General features: G+C 41.6%; 1 protein-coding gene across 1 annotated transcript in view; it reads left to right on the top strand.

Moving 5' to 3' along the window:
- syt1a (synaptotagmin Ia) overlaps positions 1-16,406 on the top strand; it is a gene marked incomplete at both ends in the record, with an annotated part of 44,010 nt that extends 27,604 nt beyond the window's left edge. The window contains 3 exons of the mRNA XM_080517958.1: positions 2,890-3,007; positions 12,469-12,602; positions 16,200-16,406. Of these exons, the coding sequence (XP_080374084.1) occupies positions 2,890-3,007; positions 12,469-12,602; positions 16,200-16,406 (459 nt within the window). The remainder of the gene's footprint in view (positions 1-2,889; positions 3,008-12,468; positions 12,603-16,199) is intronic.
- Between the last annotated feature and the right edge of the window lie 266 nt (positions 16,407-16,672).

Below are 16,672 nucleotides of genomic sequence, written 5' to 3'. Positions count from 1 at the left end.
TTACAACCACACTATTTTTAGAACTGGTTGAAAATTAATGACAACAGTAGTTTATTTTACTGGCATGTTTTCTTTTGGACTTTTTTTTTTTTTTTTTTAAAGAAGGTAATACTAGCACATCTCTTTAAAACCATCTGAAAGCTGAGTGGATGGATAGATAGATAGAGAGATAGATAGATAGATGGATGGATGGATGGATGGGTGGGTGGGTGGGTGGGTGGGTGGGTGGGTGGGTGGATGGATGGATGGATGGATGGATGGATGGATGGATGGATAGATAGATAGATAGATAGATAGATAGATAGATAGATAGATAGATAGACAGACAGACAGACAGACAGACAGACAGACAGACAGACAGACAGACAGACAGACAGACAGACAGATAGATAGATAGATAGATAGATAGATATTATTCTTGTCATTTTCTAAGGTTAGCTATTATTAGTTTCGGTTGCCTTGCTGAGATCGGGGGACTCTTTTTCAAACGATTTGTGCTTTTTGTAGTTTCTTTCGATCCTAATGACCTCCCTTCCCTGCTGAGGGTGTGAATACAAAATGGAAACGTTTCCTCACAAATACCCTTTCAGACCAACGCTACAGTTCAGAGGAAGTATCAAAGCTCCTGACAGGCCCAATTAACTGTCGCTCTTTCCTTTTGATTTTCTTTTGTAGCGCGTACAGGTCAAAACAGTGTAATGACAAATGGAAACGTGCAGGAGTTCATTACAGGGTGAAAGCAGAAGCGGCCGTCTCCAGCAGGAGGAAACAGACCCTGATTGGGACTTGATGAAAGATGGCTGATGGAAGGTCAATACTCCGGCCCGGTTTGCCTTTGATTTATTACCTCGTCTCCGAGTGGCCACACTGACAGCAGGTGTGACCTGCCAGTTATTGACTGCGCTGCTTATGTGTGTTGATACGGGACGTGGGGAGAATATAAACGGCTCCCTCTTCAGCGCATGATAATGAGGCCATGTTGTGATGGTGATTTGCGCGAGCCGCTGAAGTGATTGCGACGCTTTTCCAGCACAGTGACGAGTGTTGGAGGACTGAGAACATCAGAGTCCTTCTGCAGTTGAAGCCACGACTCAGACGTGGAGTGCATTAACAACAACTATTTAACCTTTATCAATTTTTCTCTTTTTTTTCCATTTATCCTAATTTACAAGTCAACAGTAAAGTAGCAATCATAAGACAAATTGCAATTTAAAGCAAATTTTTCTCAGTTTGGACAAATGACATAGTCAGGTCATTCCTTCTGTTTGGTACCATGTGACTTTCATGCAGCTGAGAACTGGGATAATTACCAGTTGGGAAGGTCCCATTTCCCATTTTACAGTGTGCACATGACAAAAACAAACAAACATGGCCGCCTCCTGCTGTGTAGTTCTCTATCATGTACATCATGAGAGTAGAATGAAACAAAGCTCACGACATTGCTCTATTCTCACACTGTCGCTGTTACTGTTCTGTTAGCATTTCTAACAGTCACTGTTATATTTGGCTTCAAGCTTTAAGGTTACAAAACTCTTATTTCAGGACTCGACAACCTCATGCCCCGTTTACACCACATTTAAAGTGGAAACGCAACAGTTTTGGCTTTTTGTTTCAGAAAATAAAAATATCAGTTTACATCATGAATGGACATGTTATGTCTTACTGCATCTGTGAACCTTTCCAAAACACAAAAAAATGGGCTAAAGAGGCACATTACCTGTTTTCCCACCAAAAAGGATTATTTTGTTGTTCGCAATTCTGTTTTTACTAAACCTTTGAATTTTAACCTGCTTTGGGTGTTCATATTGGTTTTATGTGCCATTTCAATGACAGTTTAATGTACAATTAAGTTAGCTTAGCTTAGCTTAAATATCTGTAAATTGAGAAAATGATAATAAATAAGAAAACAAGTTAATAAATTATCTGCAGGCGATTAAAGTGGGGGGGATTATGTCTTTTACTTGTAATTGCATTGTGTATTATTATAATTTTGAGCAACCTTTAAGTGGTAATCTGCCAGTGACCCTATTTGCAATGAAATCATGATTATTGTAAGTTCTGCTATTGTGTAAAGTGTATTATTGTGTTTTATGGTTGATGCTTGGTTGACTGCTTACCGTCTGAGCTGAGATATTGAACATGAATGTTAGCCAATATTACTCAAAATCGAAAATTAACAGTACAAATGACCCTGTTAGCAAAATAAAGAAAAGTGTATTTGTTCAAATATGTTGATTTTCCTTCAGCAGGCAGCTGGTGACATGTTGTTGTTGTTATTAGCAAAAAATCTGAAGGCTGTTTTAAATGTACAATGCATGCTGATTTCTATGTGAATCACTTCAACCCTTCTTGTCCATTATATCGTGACGTCCATATGTTTTGCACAGTAAAAAACACTTAGGAGAACCGGTGTCTATTGAAGACATTGACCTAATTAATGCATGAGTACGCTGTAATATCCAGCACTTAAAAACATCTCTGCTGGTGCAAAACTCTGCAGTTTTACAATAATTATCGAAGCCTGTGTAGATCTTTGTGGGAACATTCTGCAGCAGGAAGCACTATGCATGCAAATATCTGCACTTAAAGCAATTACAGAGGAGTAGTTATCTCTCCATGCTGATCTGCATCCTCATTTAGTCTGCAGACTGTAATTACAGTAAACAGCTTTATGACCCAGTGTCCCTGTCCTGTACATTAACCTCTAATACATTTGGCGTTTTCATGCAAATGCACTGGTGCTCGCAGCGTCCAGCATCAGCAGCCGTCCTTTCCCTTCAAACATAAACACACCGACAGTGTTGGAAACTGAAGTTTTTACAGCTGCAGTGAGTAGGTGCTGTTCAAGCTGTTCTCACCTCTTCATTGTCTTCATCTTCACCCCAACAGCAAGAGAAGCTGGGCGATATCTGCTTCTCCCTGCGATACGTGCCCACCGCCGGCAAGCTGACCGTGGTCATCCTGGAGGCGAAAAACCTGAAGAAAATGGACGTGGGAGGCTTGTCAGGTGAGAATTGCATCTGTGCCCACCGTCTTTCCCTCCGACAGGGCTTTTGCCTGTAATTATACATGCAGGGAGACGCTCACTGTGATTCTACAACAACACTGCCAGTTCCTATGGATCTGCAGCAAACACATAAACCGACACGAGAAGACGCAAGGACGAGCCGTGTGTAGTGGTTTTACTGTTCTCTTTGTGTCGTCTGCATGAATACGCTCATAAAAACAACTCAGAGGTCACGTCTAAAACAACTAAACGCCAGAAGTTACAACCCGAGCCAGTTGGTGTTGTTGTTGCAATAACAACAACAACGATACAACAAACACAATGCCAATACCAACATGAAAATATACAGTAACAAAAATTATAATAATAGTTACAACTAAAAAGTTAACGATATAACAATAATAAAAACATGTCAGCAATAACAGCAATGAAACATTAACAACAACAATGACACAACAATACCAACAACAGCAATAACAACTACGAAACAACACCAACAACATCAATACCAAAAATTACAGTTACGATACTACCCATACTAACACCAGTGGTAAAACACTAATATAAGCTAAATGTTAATTATCGCAGCTACATTGACAAAAATACATAACAACCCCAATAAGACAACAACAGTATTCAATAACAAACATGAGAACAATAATAACATCAACAGTAATAAGTAATAATTTATATCAATGCTGTTAAAGTGCATTTAAAAACATTTATTTTTACATAATATTGAACTGCACATTTGTTTAGTCATGAAGATTCCCGTGGAAGTAAACACAAACAGAAACTTAATATTGTTCTATAGCCATACAAATCCACATATACTTTCTGTTTGCACAAGTTCCTGCTGTATGTATACGTGCCTTTTAGCAGCGTGTACTAATGGAGAGAAAATGTTGACAAAAGGAGGAATGACCAGGAGGTGGGAATTTGTCCCTGCTGTGTCGGCGCTCCAAGGCTACGCTCATGTAGCACCAGGATCAATACGTGGCATTTAGCACAATCCAGTGGAGTCTGAACGGTGGATCTGATGTCATGGTAACTGAATGAGAGCAGTCACACACACACACACACACACACACACACACACACACACACACACACACACACACACACACACACACACACACACACACACACACACACACACACACACACACACACACACACACACACACGTCCTTAATGTAACAGCTGTAGGAGAAGTTTTCCAGACGTCTCACTGTATTTTGCACCAGAAAGTTTCATTTTGTATTTTCCTTCGTAAATAAAAATAAATAAATAAATGGATTTCACAGTGTTTTAGCTCGAGTATGCTTCTGGTTATATCTCCAAATGCTCTTTTCTAATGTTTTCTAATGAGGTTTTAAGTCCCAACAGAATAAAAATGAATATAAAAGGTAACACAGTGAACTAAAACACATAGTCCCAGTTTAAATGGCATTAATGGCCAGAGACAGTCTGAGTTTACTGGAAGTGTTTCACACTCTGTACCTGCAGATTTGTTGCAGAAAATCACTAATTTTCGGTGCTTGAATCCACCGTGGGTTGGCATTTGTTCAAAAGTAGGAACATATATATATATTGATTCATTCATTCATTCATGAGAAATTCTTCACATGTACATGGTGGGATTTTCTCCGCACAGAGTCATGCATACACTAATCATTTCTCCACCAATGCATGCATGCGCCATGCTGCCATGCACCCATGCACGCCATTGGCAGCAGTTCGCCACATGCCAAATGAGGATCGAACGGTCTGACATCATGCCTCTTCTTCTGAGGCACTTTTGGATTCAACTCTGGCTCAAACCAAGAAACACTAATGCAAACTCACACAGCTAGCCAAACCCTTCCCCTCCCTGCCTTTTGACTTTCTTTCGTTTGAAATTCCCCAGAGTGCACTTCCCTCCCGCCTCAACTCTTTCAGCTGCAATTACCATACACCTGGGTCCACGCTCGCTCTGCCTCACAGTCTCTCCCCATAATCCTAAACAACCCGCGCTACAGTAACACGGTGCACATTAAAAGCTCACAGCTCCCTTTCATCTATCAGGCCAGTGTGAGCAGCCATTTAACTGCAATATAAAACCACACACACCTCCTGGATTCTTCCTTTTTCTGATGCTGCCATCAGCTCTCAGCTGTGCCCATTTGCATTGTGGGATTGCCAGCGTTTTAAACTGTCTGCGACACACACACACACACACATCCACACCATTCAGTGATAAAGAAAGTGAATTTGTTCACTTTGAAGTCCAGGTTTGTGTCTTGGAGACAGTGAGAGGACGTGGCGAGGACAGCCAGACAGTTTGCCACCTCACACCCGTATGTCACATTTAATTGGAGCATGTTTCTGTTCGCTGTTATCTGTGCGTCTCTGGGTGAATTGTAAGCATACAGTAATGGCACAGTGCATGTTTCTAATTATACACAAGCAGAATGTCCTCCAAACTGCGGTTGAAGTTAGGATTTTTGTTTGCACCGAGTGCTTTTTCTGCTCCGAGGAGGCGATTTAAAAAGTGCAGCAGAAGGATGAAATAATAGGCAGGTCTCTAATAACAATAATTAGCCTCCATCCACAGGGTGGCTCAGTCAGAGCTTAAGGAGGAGGACAAGTAATTGATGGCCTGGGATCAGCCTTCTTCTCTATTGTCATCCTGTTTACCATGCCTAATTATGGCTCGCAGAGGAAAATGTGGGAATTATCATTAACCAATGTGTAATCAGAAATAATTCTTTTGATTTGCTCCTCAAGCAACATCCCTCGATATACCTTCATGCTGCATTTCTCACAAAATAAGACCCGATAGCCTGAAAAGACTCATTGACTCCTGGTGCATCCCTGGATCACTACTACTTAACTGCCGTGATGCACCGAGCCCCATGCTCTTTAAGCTGTCGTCTCAAAATAATCCCGGCCTCATTAACAGACAAGTTACTCCTCTCTCCCGCTTTAGCTGGCTTAACAATGTATATTTACAATAGGTGTTCATTATGTTGACTTGCAAGCAAACAGAATCGGAAAAATTGGAAACATCCAGTGGGTGGTGTGATGTGGAGCTGCAGAGTTTTGCACGCTGGCCTCAGTGTCTTCTGCAACAGTGTCTGAAACATGTAGGGGTATTTCTGACAACTCGTTTCGCTGTCGATTGAATCAAAAAGTCAGGTTGAAATGTTCAGAAAACAACTGGTGTATTTAGACTTAATGTATTCTGAGAAATTCTGGAAGTTTTTACCTTCATTGGATAGAAGTGGATTAAGATAAGGTGATGAACAGCATTTTATAATCAGCCGGTACTGGATTACACTGTCTCTGGGTAAATGATATCAAACAGGCCTGAATGAGGCAGCAGCAGAAACCTGGTTTATCTCTGCAGCCTTGGCGAATAGCAGGCGGGAGGCAGATAAGTGGTGTTGTACATATTTAAATCGCCAGATAATTAAACAGACTGGGGAAAGAGTTGTGCTCTGGAATTCATTTTCCAAAGCTTTCACTAAATCCAAAAGCTTCCACAGCGAACATTTGCCAATTTCTCTTGAAAAGGTGTAAACAAGTCCACAAAGTCCTGCTGTTGACGAGCAATGGAACGGACGTTTATTAATTCACCTGAATAAAACAGTAACATGGAGTAAAAGAGTGACGCCTGTTTGATGTTCAAACCTCTTCTCGTTCATCCGTGTCAAAGGTGACTCAGACTCTGATGTGTGACAAACACAAAGGCTAAGTGTCTGGAAGTGAGTGTGTATGAGCGACACACAGGCTGACCGAGGCAGCGGCAGGGCAAGTGTTTTGTCCCGCTCTTCTTTGTGCCTCTGAAGGCGTCCCAGAGGGCTGCGAGGCGACACACAACCAGGTAATGGCCGACAGTGGGGGAGGTTATCAAAGCGCACCGGCGCCGTGTCGGCGGTAATGAAGCCGCACTGCCCCGACCCGGCGCTCCGGCTCTCTATCAACCTGCACTGCTGGAGGGTTTATTTGTTTTTCTCCCCTGGCTGGTCAGGCTGAGAGGTTTTCTCCGTCTGTGAAGCTCGGGGCATGAGGCATCATTAGGATAACATGCAGCCGTCGAGAGTGAGGATATAAAAGTATTTTAAAGTGATTTTTTATTTATTTTTTGCTAGTGTGTATTGTTTTACCAAGGGAGAGCACCTTTGATTAGTTCTCTACTTTTAAGTTCAGTTAATCCCTCATTAAACTTTATTTATTGTACTTTTCAAACAAGGAAGAAATTGTGGCACGGAGGGTTTTGACATACAAAAAGACAATAATAAAAAAAAGTTCTGAATCCCTTGTTAAGCACAAAACCATCCCCCCCCCCTCGTCCAAAATACATCCGACAATTAACTTTCCCAAACTCACAGTCATCCCTCCAACAAACAACTCCTCCAACCCCACAACACTCCTCTTTATACACACAATTATCCCTCCTTCTCCTCACGACCGGCCCTCTCTCACCCCACAATCACCCCCCCCGCCCCCCCAACATATATCCCACCCTCTCCCCATGACCATCCTCCCTTCACCTCTCATCCAACAACAATCCCTCCTTCACCCACAAATATCTTTCCCGAAGCCCATGATTATTCTTTATCTTGCACCACAATTCCTCCCTCAGTCCACAACCACCCCCACAACCCATAATCATTAATCAATCCTTTATCTCACCCCGCAAACATTTCACTTTCTCGCTACCTTAAGTATCCCTCCCTGAACCCGCAAACATTGCTTTTTCACCCCACAATCATCCCTCTCTCACTCCACAACCTTCTTCATTGTCACTATTGCACCAAAAAGCCATCCTGAATTTCACATCTCTTTGAAATCACATCCGAAGTCCAGACGGGAACAGTGTATCCCACAGCCTGGCCCGGGATATTCCCCAACTACTGCCAGATTCAAATTTCCATTGTGCAAACAAGGCTGCAACACATCAGAAAAGCCTTTTGTGAAATTTCATGGAGGTGGTTTTCATGGGTCTGCACCTCAGAAAGGACTTCTCCTGCTGCAAACACTCGTGTTTGCGTGTGATGTCAGTGATTCACAGCTGATCTGAGAGTGTAAAACTGAACCGACAGTCACCTCTGGGTGCACCCAGCATGGCAAATCCAAAATGATGTGAGGAAAGCTAAGATGACAGCCGGGCTATATTTAGCCCTGTTTGCATCGGTGTTCATTTGGCAAACCCTCTGCTAGCAGCCCGCAGCAGTCACCCTCCATGGACTCTGCAATATTTGTGGAAAAAACTAATTGTCTATCTTTCTGGGCTGTTTTATGTGCTATTTCTTCGTCTTTAAATGACCCTATCCTCACCAAAAGAATCAAGCGAGGACACAGACCTGCGTCCGAGCCTTCAGGTCGAGAGGGAAAACGTGGAGCACTGATACGGCGCCGCTTCATAAAGCCGCGGCCCAGATCCAGGACTCAGATGAGTAACCTTCAGGAGAGCGGAGACGGGCCTCTGTTGCGGAACACATACGTGAGAGGAAGTCCTCTCACATCGCCAGCGCAGCTATTCATCCGTAAAATGGGAGAGATTACATTCGTCTGTGATGAGACGGTAAAATGGGCCGGATATGAGGTACGGCGAGCCTCCCAAAACTCAATATTGCCAAACTCTCATCTGCTGGCTGGGAAGATAAGGGCATCTGGATAGCACTGATGTGGCGCCACAGGTGCTTTCTTTCTCTTTTTTTCTGGAATAAGGTTGGGTTATCTTGCATAATCCCATTCAGCTGTTGTTGCATTGTGTTTTCTCAGGCACAGTTACCAATAAAGGAGGCGGTCGCTGCAGCATTATAATAAAATATAAAGCCATGTGCAATAACAGAGAGCGTTACAACAGGCTGACTGTTAATCCTCGTCCCTCCCGCAGCGGTGAGAGTGTCAGTTTGGACTTTTCTCTGGGCTTTATTAAAAGCTGCATCTTGTTTTCCCTCTTCTGACGAGAAAGGCCAAATACTTGTGCTAATCTTCCTCGGTAAGATTTGTCGTTAATCAGAGATATCAATGTTCAATGTTCTTTTCGAATGGTAAAATAGTGGCATTTAAATTTGAATTTAAACATTTAAATATCATGTTTTCTTTTATAGCCTCTTGCAGGCTGGTTAGGGTCATGGGCCTTATGTTTCATACCACTGCAGTGGTGAAAGTGCAAATATTTACTATATTACTTAAATGAAGGACTTTTCACCCCCCCTGAGCTGTATACATTATTAGTATTATTATTATTATTATTATTATTATTATTATTGTTGTTGTTGTTGTTGTTGTTGTTACTACTATTATTAATATCTGTTGAGATCTATAGGTGATACAAGCAGACCAATTTACATGTTTTCAATTTGAAATATATGATAAGTCTTAAGACTATATAACTGTGATTCTCCAGTTTTCAAAACCTCTAGCATGGATTCAGTTCTCAAAATGTGTTTTAAAAGCATTTTGAAAGCTTTTACCTTTCATCCCTCTGGTTTTTTTCACCATGATTCCCTCTCCAAACAAATTAAATTGGAAAAGGAAGTTCCCAGACAGTTACGTCTATAAAAAATGAATTGGCAGAAATCTTAACTTTACAAATGAATTATTGAAAATTCCAGACAAGAAAGAGAGAGTGCAGTTGATGTTTGAGTGAAATGAATCAAAGCAATTAAGAAGCTTGAGACATTAAGTTAAAAAACGCATCGAATTTGCGTGTTTGTTTCTGAAAAGTTTTGCGGTGACACGGCAACGATTTGTAAACAAGGTCCCTTTACATAAAATGGCAGAAACACTGAAAGCAATTTAGGTTCCATTTGGGGCCACTAGGGGTCGCTGTTGGTTGATTTTGTATGGAAACCACTGTTTTGGTGCATGTGTACCTGTTTATGATTTTTCTTTCTCTTTTTTTTTTGAAACCTCTGCACATAATAATTTTTTATTATTTCCTTTCAGTTATTATAATAACTTGATTACTCTGTTTTCATTATGATGCAAATGCCTCATGTGTAAAGACTCGCTGTGTAACTCGTAGAAAGTGCAGTGTAAAATATTCAGAGGCTGGAGGAGCTTCATTGAGAGGAATAATGGACGACCACTCCATTAAGAGCCTTCTCCCTCTTCACTGGTCTATTTATTTGTCTGCTTCCTCCCTCGGCCTCCGTATGTTCTACACTCAGCTGTGCTGGATGTGGTCTGCCTCTGGGTCCTCATCTCCCCTTCAATTGGATAAAAGCTTAAAAGGCTAAAGCTTGTTCAGTGTTTTTGTTTTTTCAAGAATCCCTCCATTATTCATGTTGTCTTTTTGGGCGTCACAGCAGCTCTGACGTCTCAGAAAGCGTCACAAACACTTTGTGCGTTTGGGATCCAGAGACAAATCCAGCAGCTAATTATGACTCAGATTGCGAGGCTGAGGTTCGGGTGTTGGAGTAATGCGATCCACAGACTGCTTCATTAGCATCTCTGAGTGTTGCTTGTTGTTCATGCTATCTTAAATGATAAATGAAGTGTTTTTCCTCATTTATTCCCTATAGCTTGTATTCAAATATCAGAATAATTAGCAGCGTGATTACAGTCGTCACGTCGGCATGTAAATTGGTTCTTGCTATATATTCTTGCACAGCGCTAATCAATATGTTTGTAAATAGTAAAATACGAAACGTGTATTTTATTAATATTTTATTGAAAATATCAAAATGAATCCTTGAACTTTTTTAATTTGTTGTTGTGCATAAAAAAACTATTGCATTTAGTGAAATGCATTGCAGCTCGTGTAACATCGGTACGTGGTGTTCAGGGACACTTCATTGAGTCACATAGAACCAGAGTCCTGCCCATGAGCAACACAGTGAACTCCAAGTTCTTCCCAAGCGTGTGCAGCTGTCACCATGTTTCTGTATTATGACTAAATGACTATGATAACTGTCACTGATCAAATGAGCACAAAGCAGTCAACTGCAGGAGAGGAACGTTTTTAATGAGGAGAAAAAGTGAATGAAGCAGGTTTTCTTTGAATTGCAGTAACCATGTAAATTACACTGGAGGTTATTAGATCCCTCGGCTGCTTAAAGTTCATTAGGATCACGTGTAAACGAATCGGTTCATCTGTTCCCTGTGAACACATCAAAGTTAAACAAAACTCAAGCATTTCTTTTGCCTTTTCTCCCCCTTGAACTCAAGTCGAGATGTAACTCATTTACCCTCCAGTTTGATTACAAACGTGAAGAAGGCAAACAAATCAGGACGAGTGGCGGCGGGTCGTAAATGAAAAGGGACGGCGGGTTTGAAGTCTTCAGATGCGCCCTCCACCTGATTGCCGCAGGGTGAGTGTGCGAGGACGGCGGCGCAGGCCACTCGCAGGGCTCTTGATGCCGCGTTCGGACAGACGACAATGAAGCTCTCGAGTGGAGAAGGTTAACCAGCGATGTAAACACAAAGCGCTGCGACGGCTGTGTTCCAGGTCACCTGCTTTGGAGCCTGATCTGCTGTTTTTCCATTCTGAATGAACACAAGCAGGAAGCGACACTGCGATCTATGGAAGCTTTCCACATGCAGGAAGCTGGTCTCCGAACAAGATGCACTGAGGAATGATTCGGATAGGTGTGTGTTCAATATACCAGGAAGAGTTTATTCGTTTCAATGTGGAGTGCACGATGTGATTCATGACCGCTGAATACAGCCTTTTAATAGGAGTTGCAAATCAGTTCAGCGTTTTCAAGTGAAAATAGAAACATTTCATAGCGTCCTGGGAGCTCGTTTACATGATGACGGTGCCTGGAGCCGCTGAAAACTCAACTTTTTAAACTGGCTCCGACTCCGTCAGCGTGGAGACGGCGGAAAACACAACGCTGCACCACACATGTGCACCACAGTTGCAGAGTTCTTCTGCACATGCTGGCATAATTTTCAAGACATTGCCGTGTAAACACATAAAATTACTGTAATGAAAACGCCAAAACGATTCAATTCAATTGAAACGTTGCTGGGTAAACATTATTGTTGTGAGTCCTTTCCTCAGCTGACCAAGGACTTTTGTTGGCAGATGTATTTTTCTTTGTCTTTTCGGGCAGGTCGGTTTCTGAAACGTACCTTTGTTGAGTTTTGAAGGTGTTCTTCCATCTTGTTCAGAAACATCATCTGGCGTTGTTGAATGACGTGTTGTTTATCAGCTGACACCAGCTGACAGAAAATCATCATCCCCGTAAACACAACTTTCGTTTTTTAAACATTGTGTAACACTGTTTTACTGTTGGTACTGTTGTATATATTTGTTTCTACATTTTTGTTTGTGTAAATGACAACTGGCTCTGACAACCTGCCTGGTTAAATAAAGAAGAAATAAATAAGATTACTTTTGATTTGCAGGAGCAGCAAACATTCACTCATTTTTACTGACTCTGAAGGCCAGAACTAAACCTTGAATCTGGATTACAAATCCTAAATCCAGTTTGTTTTCCTGTCTTTGTCCCTAGATCCATATGCGAAGATCCACCTGATGCAAAACGGCAAGAGGCTGAAGAAGAAGAAGACGACAATCAAGAAGAACACCCTCAACCCTTACTACAATGAGTCCTTTAGCTTTGAAGTCCCCTTTGAACAGATCCAGGTACGCTTTTATTCGTCGACAAAGCCTTCTCAAAGCTCATGTTCTTCCCCGCGCAGCCACGCGCTTCATTGTCGGCAGAAATTGTACTATAAAAAGCCGACGGCGAACATTCGGCTGCATATAAGCAATTGATAAGTGGGAGCTCATTTACCAAATAATCAGTTTAGAGGCTTTTCATCGTAACAGTATAATCAAAGGCACTTCAGTTTAAATCAGCCTTGGTTTTGCAATTTGACAAGGCAATTGGTGGCTGGATGTGATTCTCTGCACTTTGTTATTGCCTGCAGAATGTACCTCGGTGTTATTTAGAGCATGTCTGACAATCATTGCCATGCAGATCATCACTCAGCTCAATTCGAGCAACTATTTACAGGAACTGTTCCGGTACGGGCTGTGTTTATCTCTAATTCAAAGTCAAAGAATATGAATATTTTCACGAGGGAAATGCATTGAGCCAGAAAGGAGGAGCTTCAAACAGGATTAGCTCTTCAAGAGACGCAGTAATTGAGTTCAATTGATTAATCCTGTTGGAGATCACAAATGAAAGGTTCAGTACCTCGGATTCAGCTAAGCAGTGCTGATCTGATGCAACCTGGAACACAAGTGGCACTAACTAATAAACTACATCTATTTTCCTCCTCTTCGAGCTGAAATCTAGATCAGAGGTGTCAAACTCATTTTAGTTCAGGGGCCACGTACGGCCCTCTTTCATCTTGGGTGGGCCGGACCAGTAAAATAGTGACTTCAACTTTTTTCTTTGTGTCTTCCGAAACGTTTTTCTTTGTTGTTTTTTCTTTGTTTCTTCCAAAATGTTTTTCTTTGTTGTGGCGCAGACTACATGTGATGAAAATGTCAATATTTTTCCCAAAATAAAACAATTACTGCCAAAACTAACAATATCAACAAAGATAATCAAGACTAAATCGTTTTACTCAGACGTCGACAGGAATACAGTCGATTACAAATGAGTTTTACTTACTTCTACCACACATTTTGTCTCCGCTGTTTTATCTGCCTCTGAACTTTTAGGTGAGACTGTTTAATTTGGTTAAAAAGGCTCTTTTATTCTCACTTTTCTACAGTGAGGTTACATGGGTGTTTATGGCATATCGGCTGAACTGATCGATTCATTGTTGATCAATTAAAAAAAAAAAAAACCATCATCCCTGATCCAATCAGTTCATCCCTACTGCTAGCATGTCTATGTTCTATGAGCTACTCTGAGCATGGAATGATGAAGCCACAACAGCCTTAAACGTTTTAATTTAACTGTGTCAATCACCGAGGAGCTCAGAGGTTGTTCTAAGTGTCTAATTAGCAACCAGCTTGAATCTCTTTGTCTTTATGAACTTATGACTTTAACGCATTGGATTTCATCACACGTTTCGTCTCCCGCTGCACTTTTAGTTAATGCAGTTAAATTCTTTAATCGATTTCCCCGAAACCTCATTTTCTCCTCCGTTTAACATCCAGCACACATCATACAGGCTGCGTATGGAAAGCTTCACGTGAACTGCTCTTGTTAGCTGAAGCTGAAGAGTTGGATTGGAGTTAAACTTGACCTTCGGACCTTTTTTCTTAACGAACGGAAAAGATTTTAATTGTCTCAGAGATTGCGTGGGAATTCCAAACTGTTTGTGTAATTGCTCTTCCACAGCATGCACACAATTAGCTGTGAGGTTCCTCTGACACCGCTGACTTTATTTTTCACTGACAGAACTTCAACTCCAATTTCAGCTGAGCTTTCAGAGCTAATTTAACTTGAAGTCGTCCTGAAAAAGTCATTTCTTCAACTCATGGATTACACGACTGAAAAGATGCTTAAATATCTCAGAGGTGGAAAGAGTAATTAATGTTTGTATTCAAATTGAATTTTTGCTTGAATTTCTACTTAATTATCAGCTAAAGTACTCCTATGAAGAAATAATCCAAAAATAAAAGTGCAGTTTTCTTTAAAAAAAAACCACCCAAACTATGAGTTCTGTTTATAATACTTTGTTAACACCAGTTCACTTCCCCTGATTAAAATATCACAATTAGAATCTAATTTCTCAAGTATATGAAAAAACATTATGCTAATTAGCTTTGTGAGCAAATATGGACATAAAGAAGGACTTATGGCCACGTGGTTTGACGATTTGATTATTGTGTTTTCCAGACTAAACTTCACACCCGAGCAACTAGTAGCCCAACGTGCTAATGACATCGTTTTTAAAACGTTTCCGTGCAAACAAGGCTTAATGGTAATCTACAATTTGGAATAAAAGGACGTTATCGTCTTCTGTTGAACCACATTGACTGGAGCTGTCACAGTATCATTACTAGACTATACCACATAGCAAAACAATGACAATCTGTAATGTTTGAGTCACACATTGAGCTTATTTGACCACAATGCAGCTGTGTTCCTTGCATTATTGTCCGTGACATTGTTAGCGTTGCTTAATCAGTGGCGGTAAGGACAAACAAATACTGCAGCTCAGGAGGGTCGACTAATTACCTTTCAAAGTAAACCTTGTTTCAATGAGTGATTTGAAGGTGAACTGTCCCTTTAAAAACCAACTAACCCCAACCGGCCACCTGGGAACCGTATTCAGTATTTCATTACATGGTGTATTAGGCATGCTCTTTTACAACAGTGGCTCCCCGCTCAAGCAGGTGGCGGCGGATCGAAACTTAATCAGGCCGCTTTGTGCACTGATTCATATTCGCTGCCAGAGACTGGCGGCCCGGTCACTCTTCTTTGCATCGCACCTCTGGATAAACACACAGCCAGGTCCAGTCTGGGACCTCTGAGTAATCACACATTCTGCCGCTGAATAGCCGAGGTCTGGCCCGGTGTGTCTTACCGTTCATCAACATTAACGTCTGAAGCGGCACCTCGTTCCACACATGACTGTACCGCTCCTAGAAATAACGCAGATGCCTTTCATTCTGCTCAGCACTCGCCTATAAAGGCTTCCACAAGACTCTCAGCTACCACACTCACACTTGTCCTTCTTCCATTAGTCTTCAGTAAAACCATCAGTCCTTGTTTTCATTCTGAATCTGGCGAATCCTTCTCAGCGTCCTCGCCTGCAGGCCTTTCTGATTCTCATCTTTCATTTTTTGCTCAGACAGTAGATAAAAAAGATGCTGAGAATAATAAAGAAAACATCTGACAGACTATTTCTTACTGTAATCTGGATGTACGTGCAAAATGATCTGGTTGTGTTGTACAAGTTATATTTGCAGATGCCAAAACCCAGAAAAAGACACATTAGAACAGGCAGCCTGCAGATATCTGACAAACCTTTTATAAATATTATTATGTAATTGAATTTTAGAAGAACTCACCTTTTTTTTTTTTCATTCTTGACCTTATCTGCCATTGGTGGTCGGCCAGTGAAGACGACTAAATCCCAGAAGTGATTTCAACTCGATAATAAATTCTTTAAAATTGATGTTGACCAAATCATAGACTGACCACCTGTATGCTGACGACACCTTGATTTACCTTCATGTCTCTCTCTCTCTCTCTCTCTCTCTCTCTCTCTGTCTCTCTCTCTCTCTCTCTCTCTCTCTCTCGCTCTGTCTGTCACCCTTCCCCTTCTGCAGAAAGTGCAAGTTGTTATAACTGTTCTGGACTATGACAAGATTGGCAAGAACGATGCCATCGGCAAGGTCTTTGTGGGTCTGAACAGCTCGGGAACGGAGCTACGCCACTGGTCCGACATGCTGGCCAACCCCAGGAGACCCATCGCCCAGTGGCACGTGCTGAAGCCCGAGGAGGAGGTGGACGCTCAGCTCTCCACCAAGAAATAGGCAGGGCCCCTTTCTGTACCTGCCTTGTAGTACTCTTTAGCCAGTATGTGTAAATACCTCAGTGATATATGGTTCCATCCATGTAACCCCCCCCCCCTCCACTTCTTCTTACCTCCCCTAACTCTTCACCTCTCAGCCTTCCTGATTTCTCACACAGCCCTGATTGTTCAAATGTCTTGAGACATCCTGCTTTATTTTTTTCGATCAGTTCTTGCTTTTATTCCCTTTGATTCAGCAGTTCTTGATTTCCAAGCCGAGCCCTTAAC

Source organism: Blennius ocellaris, assembly GCF_963422515.1.
Source record: "Blennius ocellaris genome assembly, chromosome: 22".
Classification (NCBI taxonomy): domain Eukaryota; kingdom Metazoa; phylum Chordata; class Actinopteri; order Blenniiformes; family Blenniidae; genus Blennius; species Blennius ocellaris.
The sequence above is the reverse complement of the archived record's forward strand: the minus strand, read 5'-3'. Positions and strand labels throughout refer to the sequence as shown.